The 16,623-nt window shown below is 38.4% G+C and overlaps 1 protein-coding gene across 3 annotated transcripts in view; it reads left to right on the top strand.

Moving 5' to 3' along the window:
- Stard4 (StAR related lipid transfer domain containing 4) overlaps nucleotides 1-9,404 on the top strand; it is a 1,044,307-nt gene extending 1,034,903 nt beyond the window's left edge. For 2 of the 3 annotated variants that reach the window (XM_051202353.1, XM_051202354.1), the window contains exons 2-6: nucleotides 4,487-4,604; nucleotides 5,468-5,517; nucleotides 6,056-6,182; nucleotides 7,281-7,395; nucleotides 8,737-9,404. In XM_051202353.1, the coding sequence (XP_051058310.1) occupies nucleotides 4,500-4,604; nucleotides 5,468-5,517; nucleotides 6,056-6,182; nucleotides 7,281-7,395; nucleotides 8,737-8,966 (627 nt within the window). In that variant the 5' untranslated portion in view covers nucleotides 4,487-4,499 and the 3' untranslated portion in view covers nucleotides 8,967-9,404. Of the gene's footprint in view, nucleotides 1-170; nucleotides 317-4,486; nucleotides 4,605-5,467; nucleotides 5,518-6,055; nucleotides 6,183-7,280; nucleotides 7,396-8,736 lie in introns of those variants that run through there. The other variant, XM_051202352.1, reaches the window with a different exon arrangement.
- The last annotated feature ends 7,219 nt before the right edge of the window (nucleotides 9,405-16,623 follow it).

The raw sequence follows: 16,623 nt of genomic DNA, 5'->3' as shown, positions 1-16,623 counted from the left end.
CCACGCGGAATCGGTCCATCCTCGGCGGCCAATCGGGACCCCTCACGCCCAGGAGCCAGCCAATCCCAGCGAACACACGTTGCTCCGCTAACACTTCCCGGAGGTCCCCAAGGGTCCGCACGGGGCGGGGCTGCGGGCGTGGCCCGCCTTGACCCGAGATGCCTGCTGCCTTATGATTGGCTGTGGTTGGAAGGCACCCGCGCCCATTGGCTGCTGCGGGCAGCGCCTGGGCGGGTTAGAAAACAGCTTGAAGCGTGGGGTTGCAGGAGCGGCGAACCCGGTTTTCCTGGACTTGGTGGCCGCTTGGCATCCTCAGGTAACGGCCTGGAGGGAGGACGGGCGGACGGGCGGACGGGCGGACGGGCGGGGCCGAGCGTTCCCTGGCGCTGCTCTTAGCAGACAGGAGAGGGATGGGTGACCCTGGGTGCGGGTGAGACCGGACAGAGCGCCACGACTGCAGCCGCCGCGAGCGGAGTAGGCCTCAGTTTCCTCACCTGTTAAATGGTGATGGCAGTGCTCCTAGGGCCATGGGGTAGGTCCCGAGGGCGTGCTCCGCAGAGACTCTTCCGTGGTCCTCGGAAGAGGTGCAGGGGCCATTTCTTCTGGTTGAGCTTCCACGGGGACAGGGTTCCCAAGAGACACTTCCTCAGTGCTCAGTAACTTGCAAGTCCACATAGTAACTCATGGAAGTTACTGCTGCAGGTTTCCTTCGTGTCTACTTAGGGAAGGTTATTTGAGGTCTTGGGGGTTCCGGGACTAGGAAGACAGTTGAATACATTGGGGAAGTCATGTTTTTATGTACAGTTTGTGAGAGTCTACAGATCAGCGTTTTCAGGATTGACCCGTGAACTCAGATCAAAGAGCTTGGTTAGAACTTTTGTTGCCCCACCTATTTGTCTTTGGAATTTGGTATAATTTCACTTTCCCATGGCAGCATTCCCTTTCTGTAAAGTAGGGATAAAGACCGGATGGGCTCTTAAGGTTGTCATGATAATCACATGGAATGGCATAATGTAAAACTATCAGAAAGATTAACCACATAATAGGGCGTAACCACTTTAAAAACTATTCTACAAAAGGATTAAGGTCATTAAAGAGTTAACACTAAATTAGACTCAAAATTAAGACTGTGGTGTTATTAGAATGTAAATATTGCACGCTGTAAAGAGTGTTAACATAGTCAGGCTGCACGTCAAGGTGAGCCTTTGAAAGAGGCTCATTATACACACCGTGGAAGTATGCTTTCATACCTCATGCCTTTATATTGAGCAAGGGCCAGTATCAAAAATTCATAGCTACCATACTTGACTGGAGTTAGAAAAGTTAGATAGATTGGATATAGAGCATTTTGTTAACATTTTTTATTTTAGAATGTATAATTTGATCAGGCTTTAGTTTGCTGTCTTGTTGAAGAAAGTCTGTGACTTGTTAAATTGACAGGATGCACATAAAGACTATATTAATTGGAATAATGGAAGATTTAAAGTTTAGGTGCCAGAAAATCTTTAGTAAGTGTATTAAACTACAAAAGAACAAATAGCAAAGGGGATGTTTAAAGTAATTTCTTTTCAAAATTTTGTGGTGTGTGTGTGTGTGTGTGTGCGCGTGCGCGTGCGCGCGCAGGGCTCTTGTGGTACATGTGGATGCCAGAGGACAACTTTGGGGGGGGGTCATGTTTTGGTTAAACTCAGGCACTTTTAATCACTGAGCTGTTTTGTGGATCCTAAAATGTCTTGTGTTAGAAAGAGATCCTATTGCTATTTCATTGTGCCATGAAGTTGAGAATAACTGGAATTTTGTTAGTCAAGACTTTGTTGCTAATACATAGCATCAGGAAAATCATCCTAAACCCCAATAGTTTCCATAAAAAAATATAGACATATAAAACATAGACATAAAGGTTAACTTCAAAAAAGATATAAAGCTGACAATAATTAACTCTTGGCCTGATACAGGATTTATGGCCTTTGTTAGAGTGGCATTGTTAGAGTTTGTTTAGTTAGGTGATGCCTCTTATCTTTGATATTTGTTATGGTTGGGGAAATTTCTGATACAACCGTTAAGGGAGTAAAAGATTGTATTAGTAAAAGGCAATTCGAAGTGGTATTTAAAACCATTTCCGGGTTGCAAATGGCAGGAGGGCAGACTGTGGTTTGTTTTCAGTTAATCCAAGCACTGGATTTTACCAGGGGAGAGCCAAAACCTTGCCATCTCCAGCACTACCTCCCTTCATTCTAGAATATGTTTAGAGAGGTGCTCAGACAAGCACATCACAACCTAGACAGTTATTTATTCTGGACTTCATGCAGGAATTAACTGCTGAGTGAAACACTTCAAGGGTTAAAAGAGAACTTTTGGTAATATATTTACTTCAGTCTCTGCTTCCTTTCTTTTTCAGCAGTCTTAAAGAGACTATCAATCAGTTTCTAGCGTTTTAGATTTGTTATTGCCGCAGAAATTTAAGGGACAGAATAAGCCAAAAGCTGGGTTCTATCTTATTTTCATTTTTTAGAACTGGATACTGGTAAATACGTAGTAGTAGACCTTGAGAAGCTGTTCATTCTTTATGGTAATGGGGACTCTGTGTTCAGAAGTTCACAGATGATTAGTGTTAATGGCAATACATATTTTATTCATTGGGTTTCTACGTCATGTTGGTCAGAAAGAGCACAACCCTGAATAGCTGTACATTATATTCCAAAAGGCTCTACAGCAGAATGATAGCCTATAAATGAATAGTTGGAGTGTGGATTGTAAGAAAACACTGGAGGGAGAGCTAACCCAGATTAAGCATTTAAGGTCTGCTGCACATAAGCGATACCAGAAGGCTTGAAATTGCATTGTTGAGTAAATGTGAATAACTGCCAAGATAAATATCTTAAAGTTCCAGATTCTCATCTGTATAGGTAGCTTGTACTGGCATTTCTGTACTGGCTTTGTACAAAGCTAATGTTTGAGTATGATAATAGTGACTTACCATTTCATTTGATTTCTATCAAATAAATTTTGAAAAAATAAAAGTTCGAATCTGCCACCCACAGGGAGCTAGCAGGGGGCCTCTGAGTTTAAAGAATGTGGCCTAATCACCATGACCCAGCACTCGGTACATTTCTTTTATAAGCTCTCCAAGAATTTACACTTGTTTATACCACACCCTTGAATAAGGTCACTGTACTGGTTCTTAAGCTGGCAGGTTCTTGAGTGGCTTTACATTCTTGACTGGAATGAGCTCATCCACTTTCTGTGGATAGGTAGGGTCTATACTTAGAAATTTTATATCACTTTTATGGATCTCAGATTTCAGGTTATTAAATTTTTCATGTATACTTTCTCATCTTGATTTTAGTATTTGAGGTTTCTATACTCTACATTGTGATATTTAAATATTGACTACAACTTTGATTTATTTCTTTAGTTTTTAGATCAATAGTTCTGAGCTCTGGTTGGAAGACAGAATTATTAATAAAGTTTTTCCTGGTTTTGTTTTTAGTGATTTGATAGTGGTATAATGGGTAGCTTTTCTCTGTTAACCTTTTACAAGTATGAGAAAAGTAAGGATGATGTAGAAATTATGCCAAGAATTTGTATCTTGGCATCAAAAGATGATAAAAGGATACCAAATCTTGTATGTGGGGGGAAAATATCAACAGTGATATTAAAAGCCAAACAGTGTTCTAGGTGAGAGTTAGACAGTGGTGAATATGACAGAGACCTTTGCTCTGTTAGTTAGGTGAGGTGGTTAAAGAGTAGAATTATATACCAACAAGTGTCTGAAGCTGTTCAGACACTGCCAAGCACTATGAGGAATAAAACAGAGACAACAGTAACTTGCCCAAGTCTGGGTAAGGAAGAAGTTTTAACAGCAGTTGGCATCGCAAGTTGTTAGTCATGCTACGATTTGGAATTGAGCAGTTCAAGCAGAGAAATCCCAAGTCCAAAGATCAAAAGTCTTGATAAGCTTAGATTGGGGAACATAAAAACTCTAGAAAATAGAACACTAGACAATGAGAAATGGTGGTGTGAATAGGAATCTATTCATTATTAGAGTCATTAGAGTGAATCCCAACCTTTGTGAATCAATGCCACTTTAATTGTGAATTGCTAAGATGTTGCTGGGCATATAGAGATTTTCCTTCAGAGCAAAGTTCTAAGTAGGCCTCTGGGTGTGGACTTTGGAACTTCCTGAAGAGCTGGAGTACTTGAGAGCCACCTCCTCCCTCTTCTTCCATCTGTCTCTTTTTATTATTTTATAGGAGTGATCCTAATAACAAAGAGTCTGCTTATTATCCCTGCTATAGATTACTGATCTCAGGCTTTCCAGGGAAACTTCTACCCAGCTCCTGCTCTTGGATTGTGTGATTAGTTCATTGGGAGTGGGGTGCAGGTGCAGGTACAACTGCCCTTTATAGCTCCTCCAGGAGAACTTATTCTGAATACAGATTTGACTTACTCCAGTATTTGCGGATACTAATCTTGGTTTCTATAACAGGAAGATCAAAATGGAAAGCCTGTCTGATGTTGCTTCGTTTTCAACTAAACTTCAAAACACTCTGATCCAGTATCATAGCATTGAAGAAGATAAGTGGCGAGTTGCCAAGAAAATGGTAAATATATGTAATTACTGTTTGGGTGTTTATTGTATGGCCAGTGAATTGTCTGATGACTTTTAAAATATTAGGAAAATTGTGGATGAGAAATGATATGTTGAATGGGTATACAGTGGATAATTCTGCAGATGTGCTGGTGGGTTGTCTTAACAAGGAAGGAGCCCATTAGCTCTTTACTTGTTGGACTTGAGAATTGGTTCATGGCAACGAAAGCAAAGAACAATTTTCCAAGTCAACAAAAGGAGAGTTTAAGGAAGGATGGTCATTGAAAGTTTGTTCTCATGTCAGATGTGTCAGAAGTTTGTGAGGAGCCAGTTAGCACTCCTCTTTACCACGTGATTTGGCAGAGCCAAACAGAAGCCAAGCTCAGCCAGGTTCTTCTCTAGGACTCGAGTTTTATACTTAGAGTCAGTTGGGAAATGATAGAGGAGAAGATGTAGGAACTAATTCAAGATAACATCATCACAATAAATATGAATTATTTAATTTTAAAAAGGCATGGGCAGTTGGAGAATGAAATATTTAATGTTTCTAATGTAGCTTGAATGTGTCAGTAATAATAAATAGCTAAGATTGGAATGAAGCAAATAATAATAGCTACTAATATAGTGCTGCCACTGAATTTTAAAGTCTTTGAATCTCTAAGCTGTTGGGAAATCTTTAAGTTGTATAATGTAAATATGGAGTGACAGAAAAAATTCAAATTCAGGTATCATTGTGGCATAATTATCTACTCGCTTTGAGATATTGCTTAAGTTGTTTTTTAATGCAAAGTTAAGTGCTCTAAACTTATAGAGTTAATTTTGCATATAAGGTTCCACCTATGTAATTATCACCATATAATGTTTATATTTTTATAGAAAGATGTAACAGTTTGGAGAAAACCCTCAGAAGAGTTTAGTGGGTATCTGTAAGTAATTTCTCAGTTTTATAACTCATACATTACACTCAGGTGTAAAGAGGTAGGAGTGATGAGCAAAGGGGTTAAGACCATGCTCGGGAAACCCACAGAAACAGCTGACCGGAGCAAATGGGAGCTCTCAGACTCCAGACTGGGGAACCAGCATAGGGCCAAACCAGGCCCCCTGAATGTGGGTGGCAGTTGTGGGGCTTGGGCAGTCTATGAGGCCGCTAGCAGTGGAACCAGTATTTATTCCTAGTGCATGAACTGACCTTTTGAAGCCCATTCCCTATGGAGGAATACTCTCTCAGCCTCGATAATGTGGGGGAGCACCTCAGTTGCCCCATAAAAAGTGATAGACTTTGATGATTCCCCGTGGGAGGCCTCACTCTCTCTGAGGAGTGGGATGGGGAGTGGGAGGACAGGAGGGAGAAGGAACTGGGATTGTTTGTAATTTAAATGTAAAAAAAAAAAGTTTTTCTCTTATTTTCAATGTTGGCTCTGCACTGAATTTTCATTTGGATAGCCTTTGTTTCTTGTTCTCCAGCTACAAAGCCCAAGGTGTTATGGATGATGTTGTCAATAATGTAATAGACCACATACGCCCAGGGCCCTGGCGCTTGGATTGGGACCGGTTAATGACTTCACTGGATATTTTGGAGCACTTTGAAGAGGTATCTGTTTAGAAAACTTACTACAGAGGGTGTGTGTGTATGTGTGTGTGTGTGTGTGTGTGTGTGTGTGTGAGAGAGAGAGAGAGAGAGAGAGAGAGAGAGAGAGAGAGAGAGAGAGAGAGAAACACCACATATTTCCGAGTATTCACATTTGTATATACTTAACATTTATTACATTAATGTCTTTGCAAATAATCATAGCAAAGATACCACAGAAGATTCCTATGCTACCTTTTAAAAGCTTGAGTTTCTCCATTTTATTTATGTGTTTATTTGTTCATTCATTTATTTTTTTTTTTTTTTTGAGATGGGTTTCACTGCTTAACCTTCACTGGCCTAAAACTATATATGTAAACCAGGCTAGCCTCAAACTCAAGAGTTCCACCTATCCCTGTTTTCCTAGTGCTGAGATGAAAGTTGAGATTCCTCATTTTAATGAATATTAGTGCTGATTTATTTTTTTTCCAGTGTGCCTCTTCCATTGTTGTTTATGAAAGTCTTAAATGTATTTAATTGTAAAAATTTGGTTAAGGGTCTAAAATCTCAAAGACAGATAAACACCACCTCTGTATTTAGATTTCTAGATTAAATGTAGATTTTTTTCCAGTTATATTAAATTAAAATCAAAGACCAGAGCTAAAAGTGTTGCCTTAAGTACTAGATAACTATCTAGGCAAAGGGGCTTCTTGTTACCTGTTTTTATTTATTACTTATCATACTTGTTTTTTTGCTTTGTTTTGTTTTTTAGTCAAAATGTCACATATCTGTGAATTTTCTTTTAAATCTTCAAAGTTCAGAAACAATTTGTACCCCTTCATTCTATATATGTTCTAGGCCTATATAATTGGTTACATTAATTGAATTATCCTTCTCTAATTACAGATTTAGATACTGAGTATATCTGTATTTTTATATATCATTATCATGTTCTTATAATAGCACTGACATTTAGAAAAGAGCTTATCCCTTTGGGAACCACTGTAGGAATTATTATTCTTATACCTAAACATTTTGAGTTTGTGTCAGTTCTTACTAGAGATTGATCTTGGTAGATGACTCTCTGATGACCATACCAATCATAAGCTGTTTTCTTTCTAGAACTGCTGTGTGATGCGTTACACTACTGCTGGTCAACTTTTGAATATTATTTCCCCAAGAGAGTTTGTTGATTTCTCCTATACTGTGGGCTATGAAGAAGGACTTTTATCCTGTGGTAATAACCTAAAACTCTTGTTCTTGCTTTAAGTGTACTTCAGATATTTAAGTTTTTACCCTGAGTCCTTCCATATAAGGTAGATTTTTAATCCTCAATTATTGTTAGTTTTTTTAGGGATTAAATGGCAGGTTAAATATCATAAATATATGACATTATTGATTGAGAATATATGTTGTTATCTATTGCATGGGGTTTTTTGTATTAATTAAATTTGTTCTTTGACAATTTCACCCATGTACATAATGCATGCTGACTACTCTTTCTCTTTCCTGTTATTACCTTGTCTACCCCAGACTTTTTCCTATATATCTCTTTCTCACATTCATATTTCCTCTTTTTGTTTGGAACCTGTTGGGCTCAGCAGTGGGCACACAACTGAAAATTGCTCCTCCTTTCCCAGAATCTATCAGTGTTTAACAGTAATGGGTAGGGTCCCATGAGCCTCTTCCTGCAGTTGTTGACAGGGTCAGTCTTATGTGGGCCCAGTGAAGATGACTGTAGTTGTGAGTTCAAGATTGCAGTACTTGTATTGAGCTTAGAGGATGGTGTTTTGCAGCCCTTCACTCTTTGTTCTGCCTCTAACATACACCCCCTTCCACTACTAAAATATTCCCTGGGCCTTTCAGGTATAAATGGGTTAAAGATGAGCCCTCAACCATTTCTAATAACTAGCTATTCCCAATTACATAATATTCTATACTTCATGCATAGCATAAATGGATAACATGACTGATTCTGAGAATCTCAAAACAGTTTTTTGGTGTACATGTATGTCATGCACATGTACAAGTGCATATAGTAGACTAGATACATACATACATACATATAAATATATGTATGTATGTATATTTCCTTCTTTGAATTGTGGGTTTTTTTTTAATTAAAAATACCATCACTGAAAGCCTCCTGGTTTTAAAATGTGTAGGTAAATCAATACGTGTTATATGTAGTATAAACTTGAGTTATAAGTTGTTGTCCACTTGTTTACTGGTGAATACTAAAGTTGGGGATGTACCATACATTCTCATACATTTTGTTCCTGTCACTTTGAGGCTGCTGCAACTAAAATTTGTAATTTCCAAGGAGTTACCAAGATTATATCATGTCATCTCTTCTGAAGGGATTAGAATTTTCCCCATTACCTGTCAACCCTGCACCAGAATTCTCATTGGTAGTTAATTGTTCTCATTCATTTTGCTGTGGTCACTCCTGGGAGTTAGTTTTCATTAGTATGGATAGAAGAAAACTATTTAAGCAAGGAATCTGATAATATTTTTTAAATGAGAGTTTTATACCAGTTATTGCTCTTAATGATATTATTTTAAAACTGTCTTGTAGGAGTCAGTCTTGACTGGAGTGAAACGAGACCAGAATTTGTTCGTGGCTATAACCATCCCTGTGGCTGGTTTTGTGTTCCACTTAAAGACAATCCAAGCCAGAGTCTTTTAACAGGCTATATTCAGACAGATCTGCGTGGCATGATCCCTCAGTCTGCAGTAGATACAGCAATGGCAAGCACTTTAACCAACTTTTATGGTGATTTGCGGAAAGCTTTACAAAAGGCTTAATGTGTTCAACTCACAGTGCTGAGGTTTGCTGAGCCTGTTTTTCCCTCAGCTGCATGACCTGTGAACATCATCGATCCCATCTTCTGCACAGCCCGTTGGAGGTGTTTTGGGTTCCATAGTAGAATTTCATTTTATATTAAAAGTAAGTAGTTATGTAAATAGGGCATTTACATTTTCTTAAGCTTTGCTTTGCACCCTGTTATGTAAATGTGTCTAGGAATGGAGAGGATGAAACTCCAAGATTTAGACTCGGGTCCTTTAGTGTGGTCTATTCACAAAAGGGAAATAGCACATTGGGAGGAAGGTTTTGGCTGCTTGGAAATTACAAGGTGTGCAAGCATAATGTTATTCATGTTACTTTGGAGCTCTTTGAACATTTTGTGAAATTTTAATGGTTCTTAATATAAATGCTATGCTTTACAAGAGTAAGGAATGTTGTGTGAGTTTGCCAATAGCTTGGACAAAAGGAAAAAGTCCTCCATAGTCTGTAAAGAATAAGTCCATTTTCATTGATTTGTACTATTTTATGTATTAGAAAGACCACAAGCAACAAGAGAGTAGCCATTCTTGTAACCATAGGCACAATTCAACATAGTTTAATTTTGATATCTACATAATATTCTACAAAACCTTTAAAATCATACCTGTTAAAACATACCCAGAATCTATTCTGGGAGTGACTGAAAACAGCCAGGTATATATTGGTACATCACACTGAGCAGTAGCTGACACAGGAAACAGTTAGTGGTAACCCTCATCACCCAAAGAAGGCCACTGCTAAAAAGTGAAATTCAGTGACTGCTCAACACATAGTCCATTTTTTAAAATATCACTGAACTTGCAGCATTGGTCTGGAGCTGTAACAAATGAATCCTTAGTTAGATTCAGCAGGATGCTTGGGTGTCCTGGTATGACTAACTAGCATGAACTATTAATGGGGCTGTCTTAAGGGAACATTCCTTCATGATTGTGACATTCCAAATAAGTCTTTGACTTTTGAATATCTGCCTAGTTTACTTCTAAAGTAGAAGTTTTTGGTGATTCCATGTACACATTATCTTTGTATTTGTGTTTCTGTGAACTATCTCATTGTTTAGTGTCTGCTCCTTCTGTGTTTCTATTTCTACTCTCCACTGCTGGGCATGTGTTTCCCTTTCCTTTTTCTGTTTGGTTGGTGGGTGGGTGGGTTGCTTTTTTCTTTTGGCTAATATGGAGTAACGTGAGCTCTGGAAATAATCTCAGGCAGGCAAGTCACAAAAAGGCCCACCAAAGTGTATGATGGTTCAGGTGCATGGAGGAATGACTCAGGTGCATGGTTTGGCCTGTTTTTCAGTAATTTGTTTCTCTAAGTGTAAAGTCAGGTCTTCCCATTCTTTATGACAGTCAAAAGTGAAGTTGGTTTTACTCTTTTTGAAAAAATTTTCTTGTACCTGGTAGCAAAGGTGTTTATGGCACAAAAGGTGGCAGCATCAGCATTCTGGGTGGAAAATCTAGTTTTTAGATTGAAATAATGCTTTCAAGATCTGCCAGCAGCAGTAACCCCCACAATCCTGTGTTCTAAGTTTATTTACTGCTAAGATCCTTGTCTGAATTGATTGTAACTTTGCAACTGTTGGATTTTTTTTTTTGCAACTTTCCTCTTCTGCAATAGGGAAAGAAAATGCAGTTCAGAGTGTCCAGTGAAGATTGCTAGCTGTGTCTTCTGGAACTTCATCTGTTTTTTAGTGGTGTAGTGTAGAAGGTCTCATATATCCCATCAGCACAGTCCAATTTTAGAGCATTCTGTCACCCAGAAGATCCCTTCTGTCTATATCTGCTATGTATACTCATCTAACCAGAGTTCATCCCAGTTGACAGTACAGGGAAGGGGACGAGAAAGGTGACATTAGGACTTGTTTGGTTTTGTTTCAGAGAGTAGAAAGGTGTGTGTGTGTGTGTGTGTGTGTGAGAGAGAGAGAGAGAGAGAGAGAGAGAGAGAGAGAGAGAGAGAGAGAGAGAGAGAGAGAGAGAGAATTTAAACTCAGGAACATTTATATGTTTAAGTGTATTTATCTCAATTATTATAATATAAAAATGCTGTAAACTGAGGATGATACTAGCATATAGTTAGGTCTGCTGCTTTTGTAGCTGTGTTATCACAGAAAAATAATGCAAGCCATATATGTAACTTAAAATACTGAGCAGAGGCTGGAGAGGTGTCAGTAGTTAAAGAGTACCTACTGCTCTTGCCGATTCGGTTCCTAGCACCCATCTGTGGAGGCTTGTAGCTGTCCATAACTCCAGTTCTGGAGGATCTAGTGCCATCTGGCCTCTGCAGGCACTAGGCATGCACACAGTGCATACACATACATGCAGAGAAAACACTCATATGCAGAAAAAATATACAGCTGAAATTCATTTTAGTAGTGTTTTCTAACTTGGTTTCTAAAATATTTCAATGTGTAACTGATGTTAAAAATAAGCTATTGAGATACCTTATGGACTCTATTAATTCTTTGAAAAAGTATGTGTATTTTACTGCTATAGACTAGCCATACATGAAACATTCATTAGTCACATGAGGCCTGTAGCTGTTGTAATGAACAATTCTACAGTATGTGTATCATTTCTCTTGCTATAAGATGAAGTAGACAATTCATGAATTGCCTTCTTAAATAGAAATCTTTTACAGCCTAGCATTTTCAGGGCTTCCTGAATAAGACATAAGTAGAAGTGTAAATAAATAAATTACTTATTCCCAGTAAATTAAAAATTATTGCCTCAAAATTATTTTTGTTAAAAGTAACTTTCGATAGGACCTTGAAGAACATGAAACAGCATCACCTACCATGTTACTGTTTAGTTTTTTTTTTTCCTGTAGCTTATAGCTTGTTAAGGAAATGTGTATGTTAGAAATACTTGCCATAATGTTACCTTCATGTAAGTGAAATTTTGGTAGAAAATACCGATATTTGTTAAAAATTCTTGACTATTCTTCAGTAATTAAAGCAATACTCAACAAAAATAATAGACTGTAGTGTTCTCAGTTCTTTGCTGTAAACCATTGGAGTATTAGCATGTAAACATCGGGATCTCTTTCCTGGTCCATGCTCACAATGGGTGTGTTGGAAATCGGGGGATTCCAGGTGTAAAACTGTGTTCCCCTTAGCAGGGTATGCTCCCCTTCATTCCTTCCTCTTCCTTTCTTTTCTACTTGAAGATCACTTGACTAGTACTTACTGAATTACACAAACATCTGAAGCTAAAAAATGCAGCCAAGGTTCTGGAGAAGAGGAGAAAACACTGTAGTCTTTTAATTAAATGGATGTTGTATCTTTCTGAACCCAATAGTGAAGGTAACGAAATCTGGATTTGATGAGGACTTCTTTAAAGCATACATTCCAACCGTTTCCCCTTCCTAAGTTTCTTTTATTGTGAGGTCAAGGCCTGGTGCATGTTGGGACAAAACTATGCTTCAGTCCTTATGTGATCTCACTGGGATTCTAGAAGATTGGGGTGTGAGATCTGAGCATAGAAGAAACATGAGCTTCATTCTAGAGCACTGGACTGGACTTACATTCTTTATCATTGTGTTCCCAGAGATTTTATATGTACTGCTATGTATTAAAATTCATCTCTTACAGTCCAACAAATGATGTATTGTTTTGAGACTGTTTTTAAGAAGTTTATCATCTTGTGCATCTGTTTATATATATGGGATTAGAATAAAGAACTATGATATAAATAAAATGTATTTTTAAATTGCAGTGGAGTATATCTGAATAAAGATTTCTTGAAGTTCTTGTTACTGATCATTGATTGTGTTTGTGTAAGTTACTTTAACCTTAAGTACTGACCAAAATGCTTATATATCTGAATTTAGAGAATGTTATTTATTTAACTATTTGAACTATTTAAAAACAAAAATGCAAACCTGGAAAGTAAAATTAACACACACTAGTTTGCCAATGTTTCATAATATAAGAATCACTGGGACTAAGTTTAAGTACATGGACCTTTGTGGAGGCATTCAAAATCCAAATGATTGCAGCTCTTACATAGCTTGTGTAAATGGGTATCTGTCTGCCTTTATTACAGTAACAAGGCCAGATGGGAACATTCAAATAATTGTGCTAAGTTGGCTAAGTGGAGTGGACACTTTACTAGAATATGCATAATCTAGGTTATAAAAAATCATCTAGGGATGGTGTAGTATGTAATAGAAAATATATGGCTATGAGATGACACACATGGGCAGTTTCTTCACCTAAACACCTGGTTTGTGTTACCTATTTCAACTATGGCTTTGTCAGGTAATTAGGTCATTCATAGTTTATTTAATGTCTACTGTAATGTATGGACAGTAAGAAGGCAGGCTAGACCAGGTATCAAACCTCCAGGCACTTTATATCTTGGACTTGTCATTTCCTCCAGAAATGCTTGAAATATGTTTGCTCATAGTCCACCCAGTTTATATGTTGTTATTGCAGTTGGGGTAGACTTAGACATCTGGATATAAGTAATCACTAATATTTTCACCTGAAGAATCGGAGAACTGTTTCTGCTGTTGTCTTGATCATTCTTTTAAGAAGTAACAGGCCAGCCCTAGAAATTGATTGCGACTGCATTCAAGTTGTGAAGGCAAAGCCACGGTGCTGTCTGCCTGTCTCCCCTCCCCTCAGTGAAAGCTGTAAGGTGGCTGGGAGCAAGAATAAGGATTTCCAACCTCTTGGAGAGTGTGCCTGTGGTGACTTTGATAACCAGCCACAGGTTGAGCTTTGGAAGGTATGTGTGAGGTTTCTCTGGATGCTATAGAGGTAAAGGATGGGCCCCCTAACACAGTAATGAAAACATTGCCTTGTTGGGCTAAGGCATTTTGGAGCCCTTCCAATGATAGCTCATGGCTATCATTGCCATAGGTCATAAGGTGAGGGAGCTTTCCCTCGGGTGAGTCAGTGGCTGATGTTACATGCCATATATTAGCATTATTGTCATGCTGTTGCTCTGAACAAAAATGTCCACATTTAATACATAGGCTTTTATCACCAAGATGACACAGAACTGTTAAAAAGAATGCACTACAAATGTATCCCAGGAGAGAGCACAGATAGAAGCGCATGTGTTACCAGCTATGTAAATAGATGAACTACAAGATCTAAATTAATATTTGGGGAAGCAGGTGTACCAAAGTCAGTTTTTGTTCATTAGTGCTCTCTCTTAGAACATTAGAATCCTCTTTATGCTTTGCTTTGGTGAAGTTTCTTAAGTATAGGACAGCAGACTTTATTAAGGGAAGTCTAGAGGTTGCAAAACCACTGCGAAGTAAAAGTAATCCGTGAATATCAAATTGTTTGTGTAACACACTGATACTGAGGAGCTTCTTGTTTTTCTCTAGTGTTTCCCTCCATTCCCTCAACTGAGAAGTCTTTGTTTAGGATAATGGCGTTTTCTCAACAAAGGAGGAATCTTGGATGGAATGGTGATGGACATAAAAAACATGTATAATGATTGATAAAGCAAGTTTTGAAAAGTTGTAAGTAAATATCAACACTAGAGAAAAAGACAATGGATTTTGGGGAATGTTAGGGTAATTTTCCGCCTTTCTGTATTTTCATATCTTTAAAAGGAAAAGTCAGTTTTCACATGAATTGATGCAATAATGTCCAGCAGATATTTTAGTAGTGAGAATTGGGCTGAACAGTGACAGCACTGCTGTTCCCTTCGCAGTCACCGTGAACTTCTGTTGGTAGTTAACTTCCAGGGGGTGTTAACTCACTTTAAATTAAATGGATTTGTTGGATGAAATAATTACTAATGTGCCTTTCTAGCTTTATTCCTTTCACAGTCTTACTTTTTAAGCAGTAAATATCCCAGCATGCAAGTATTAAAAGTGCTATAGGCAAAGTACAATTTTACCCAAGAGAATGGTGATTTGGCTGTGCATTTCAGTTCTAAGGAAAATGTCCATGGTATGCCTTGATTTATGGTATCTGTTCAAATCACAGAACACAAAGTTCGGCCGGGCTCTTAGATGATTTATTATCACATTGTACATGCAGATTTCTTTACAGATTGGCCAGCTGCAAGGCACTGGCTAGCTTACTTTGGCATGCTCTGACAGTCTGGGTGAACTTAAGAGTTACATTGTCCTCACTAAAGTCACTCTCTGCAGTTTGCCTAGCAGTATTCACTTTGTTCATGTCACATATTCTTTCTTCAAATTCTTGGCCAACAGCCCTGCTATCACCAAATGCAGCAAACATATTTAATAATTGACTTGGGTTGTCCAACCTGCATCCAAGAAAATCCAGTGAGCCATTGAGAGAGAGCCAATGGCTGCCCTGTACCCTTCATGGAAAGTGTGAGCTCAGGTCAGTCACCCACATTGAAAAACACAGTACCTTAACCATTAGCATATGGACATAGTTTTGTTGACTGCAAGCAACAACTGTATTTACATTTATAGCCAAACCAGGCTTAACATACTTACCTAAAAATATTATACTTGTATCTTTATATTAAGGAATCAATAGCACCATTTTGACACATTTAGAAAATGAAATGTTCACAGTTTCTTTTAGTACTTTTTATTAGAAAGTGAAAAGGCCAACCATAATTAGCTGTGTAAATTAAGGTATTTATACTTTCTTCTCCATTTCATACACACTCTCATTCTAGGTTAATGACTTGTGATCTAGACCACAAGAAATCTGTTTTCTTGCATTCTATACTCCTCCATGCTGCTGGTAAAGTTGCTTTTCTCCCTCTAGTCCAAAAAGCTTTCAATAACCCAACAATGCAAATTTCACATCCAAGAAGTCTTAAAAAGACATCCTAGATAATTCCATCTAAGCCTGAAAACACCCTACAGCAAGTCTCCCTTTCTCAGTGTCCACTGACCAGTTTTTTGTGTCCTAATAGTATCTATATTCCTTAGCATCAATTTACCCCCCTCCACCAAGATGACAGTCTTTGTTCTATCTCTCATGTCACACATCCTGGAGTTATGTAGCCATCCACCATCCACAGACATACAGAAATAAGCAAATGTACACAAATGAGTATTCACACTGTAATCTAATTCTAATTAGTAATTTAAAAAAAAATCCAAGTGTCTTAAAGATAGTGCCTCCAATAAGAGATACAATGTATTCTTTAGATTTTTTTTATATTGTATATTTATAACCTTACAGTTTATACACACTGGACAAAAGAGAGTGAAGAATTAAGAACCTGGCAGAACCAGCTTGAGGTTTGTGAAGATTAGCTGTGGACTTCCACTATGTTGGGTGACTTTACCCTGCTTAGGTATACACTAGGAGACTAGCCAAGTAGCAGAGGCAGGTGTTCTGGAGAAGAGTTTCACCTGCAGCTGTCCAGAGCCAGAGAGCAGCAAGGAGCTCAGTTTAGATCCAAGACTGCTGGCCACTCCACAATACCCTGTGTATCTCAGCCTTTCTCTTTGAGTGCTAATCCTTCCCCTCGATTTGTGTTGTCCCACCCGGGCTATGCTGTTCTTTAGTCAGATATGTCCCCTTTCTCCTTAATGGCAAAGTTTGACCCTTCAAAATCAGCCTTGCACATTCTTGGCATGAGAGACCATTTTTCTCTCTCCAACCCTGGAGTGCTTACCATCTGCTCGTATTCAGTACAGGCTATATGTGTGATAACTTGTTTT

The sequence above is a fragment of the Phodopus roborovskii genome, unplaced genomic scaffold (assembly GCF_943737965.1).
Source record: "Phodopus roborovskii unplaced genomic scaffold, PHOROB, whole genome shotgun sequence".
NCBI lineage: Eukaryota > Metazoa > Chordata > Mammalia > Rodentia > Cricetidae > Phodopus > Phodopus roborovskii.
This window is presented reverse-complemented; position numbering and strand designations above follow the sequence as displayed.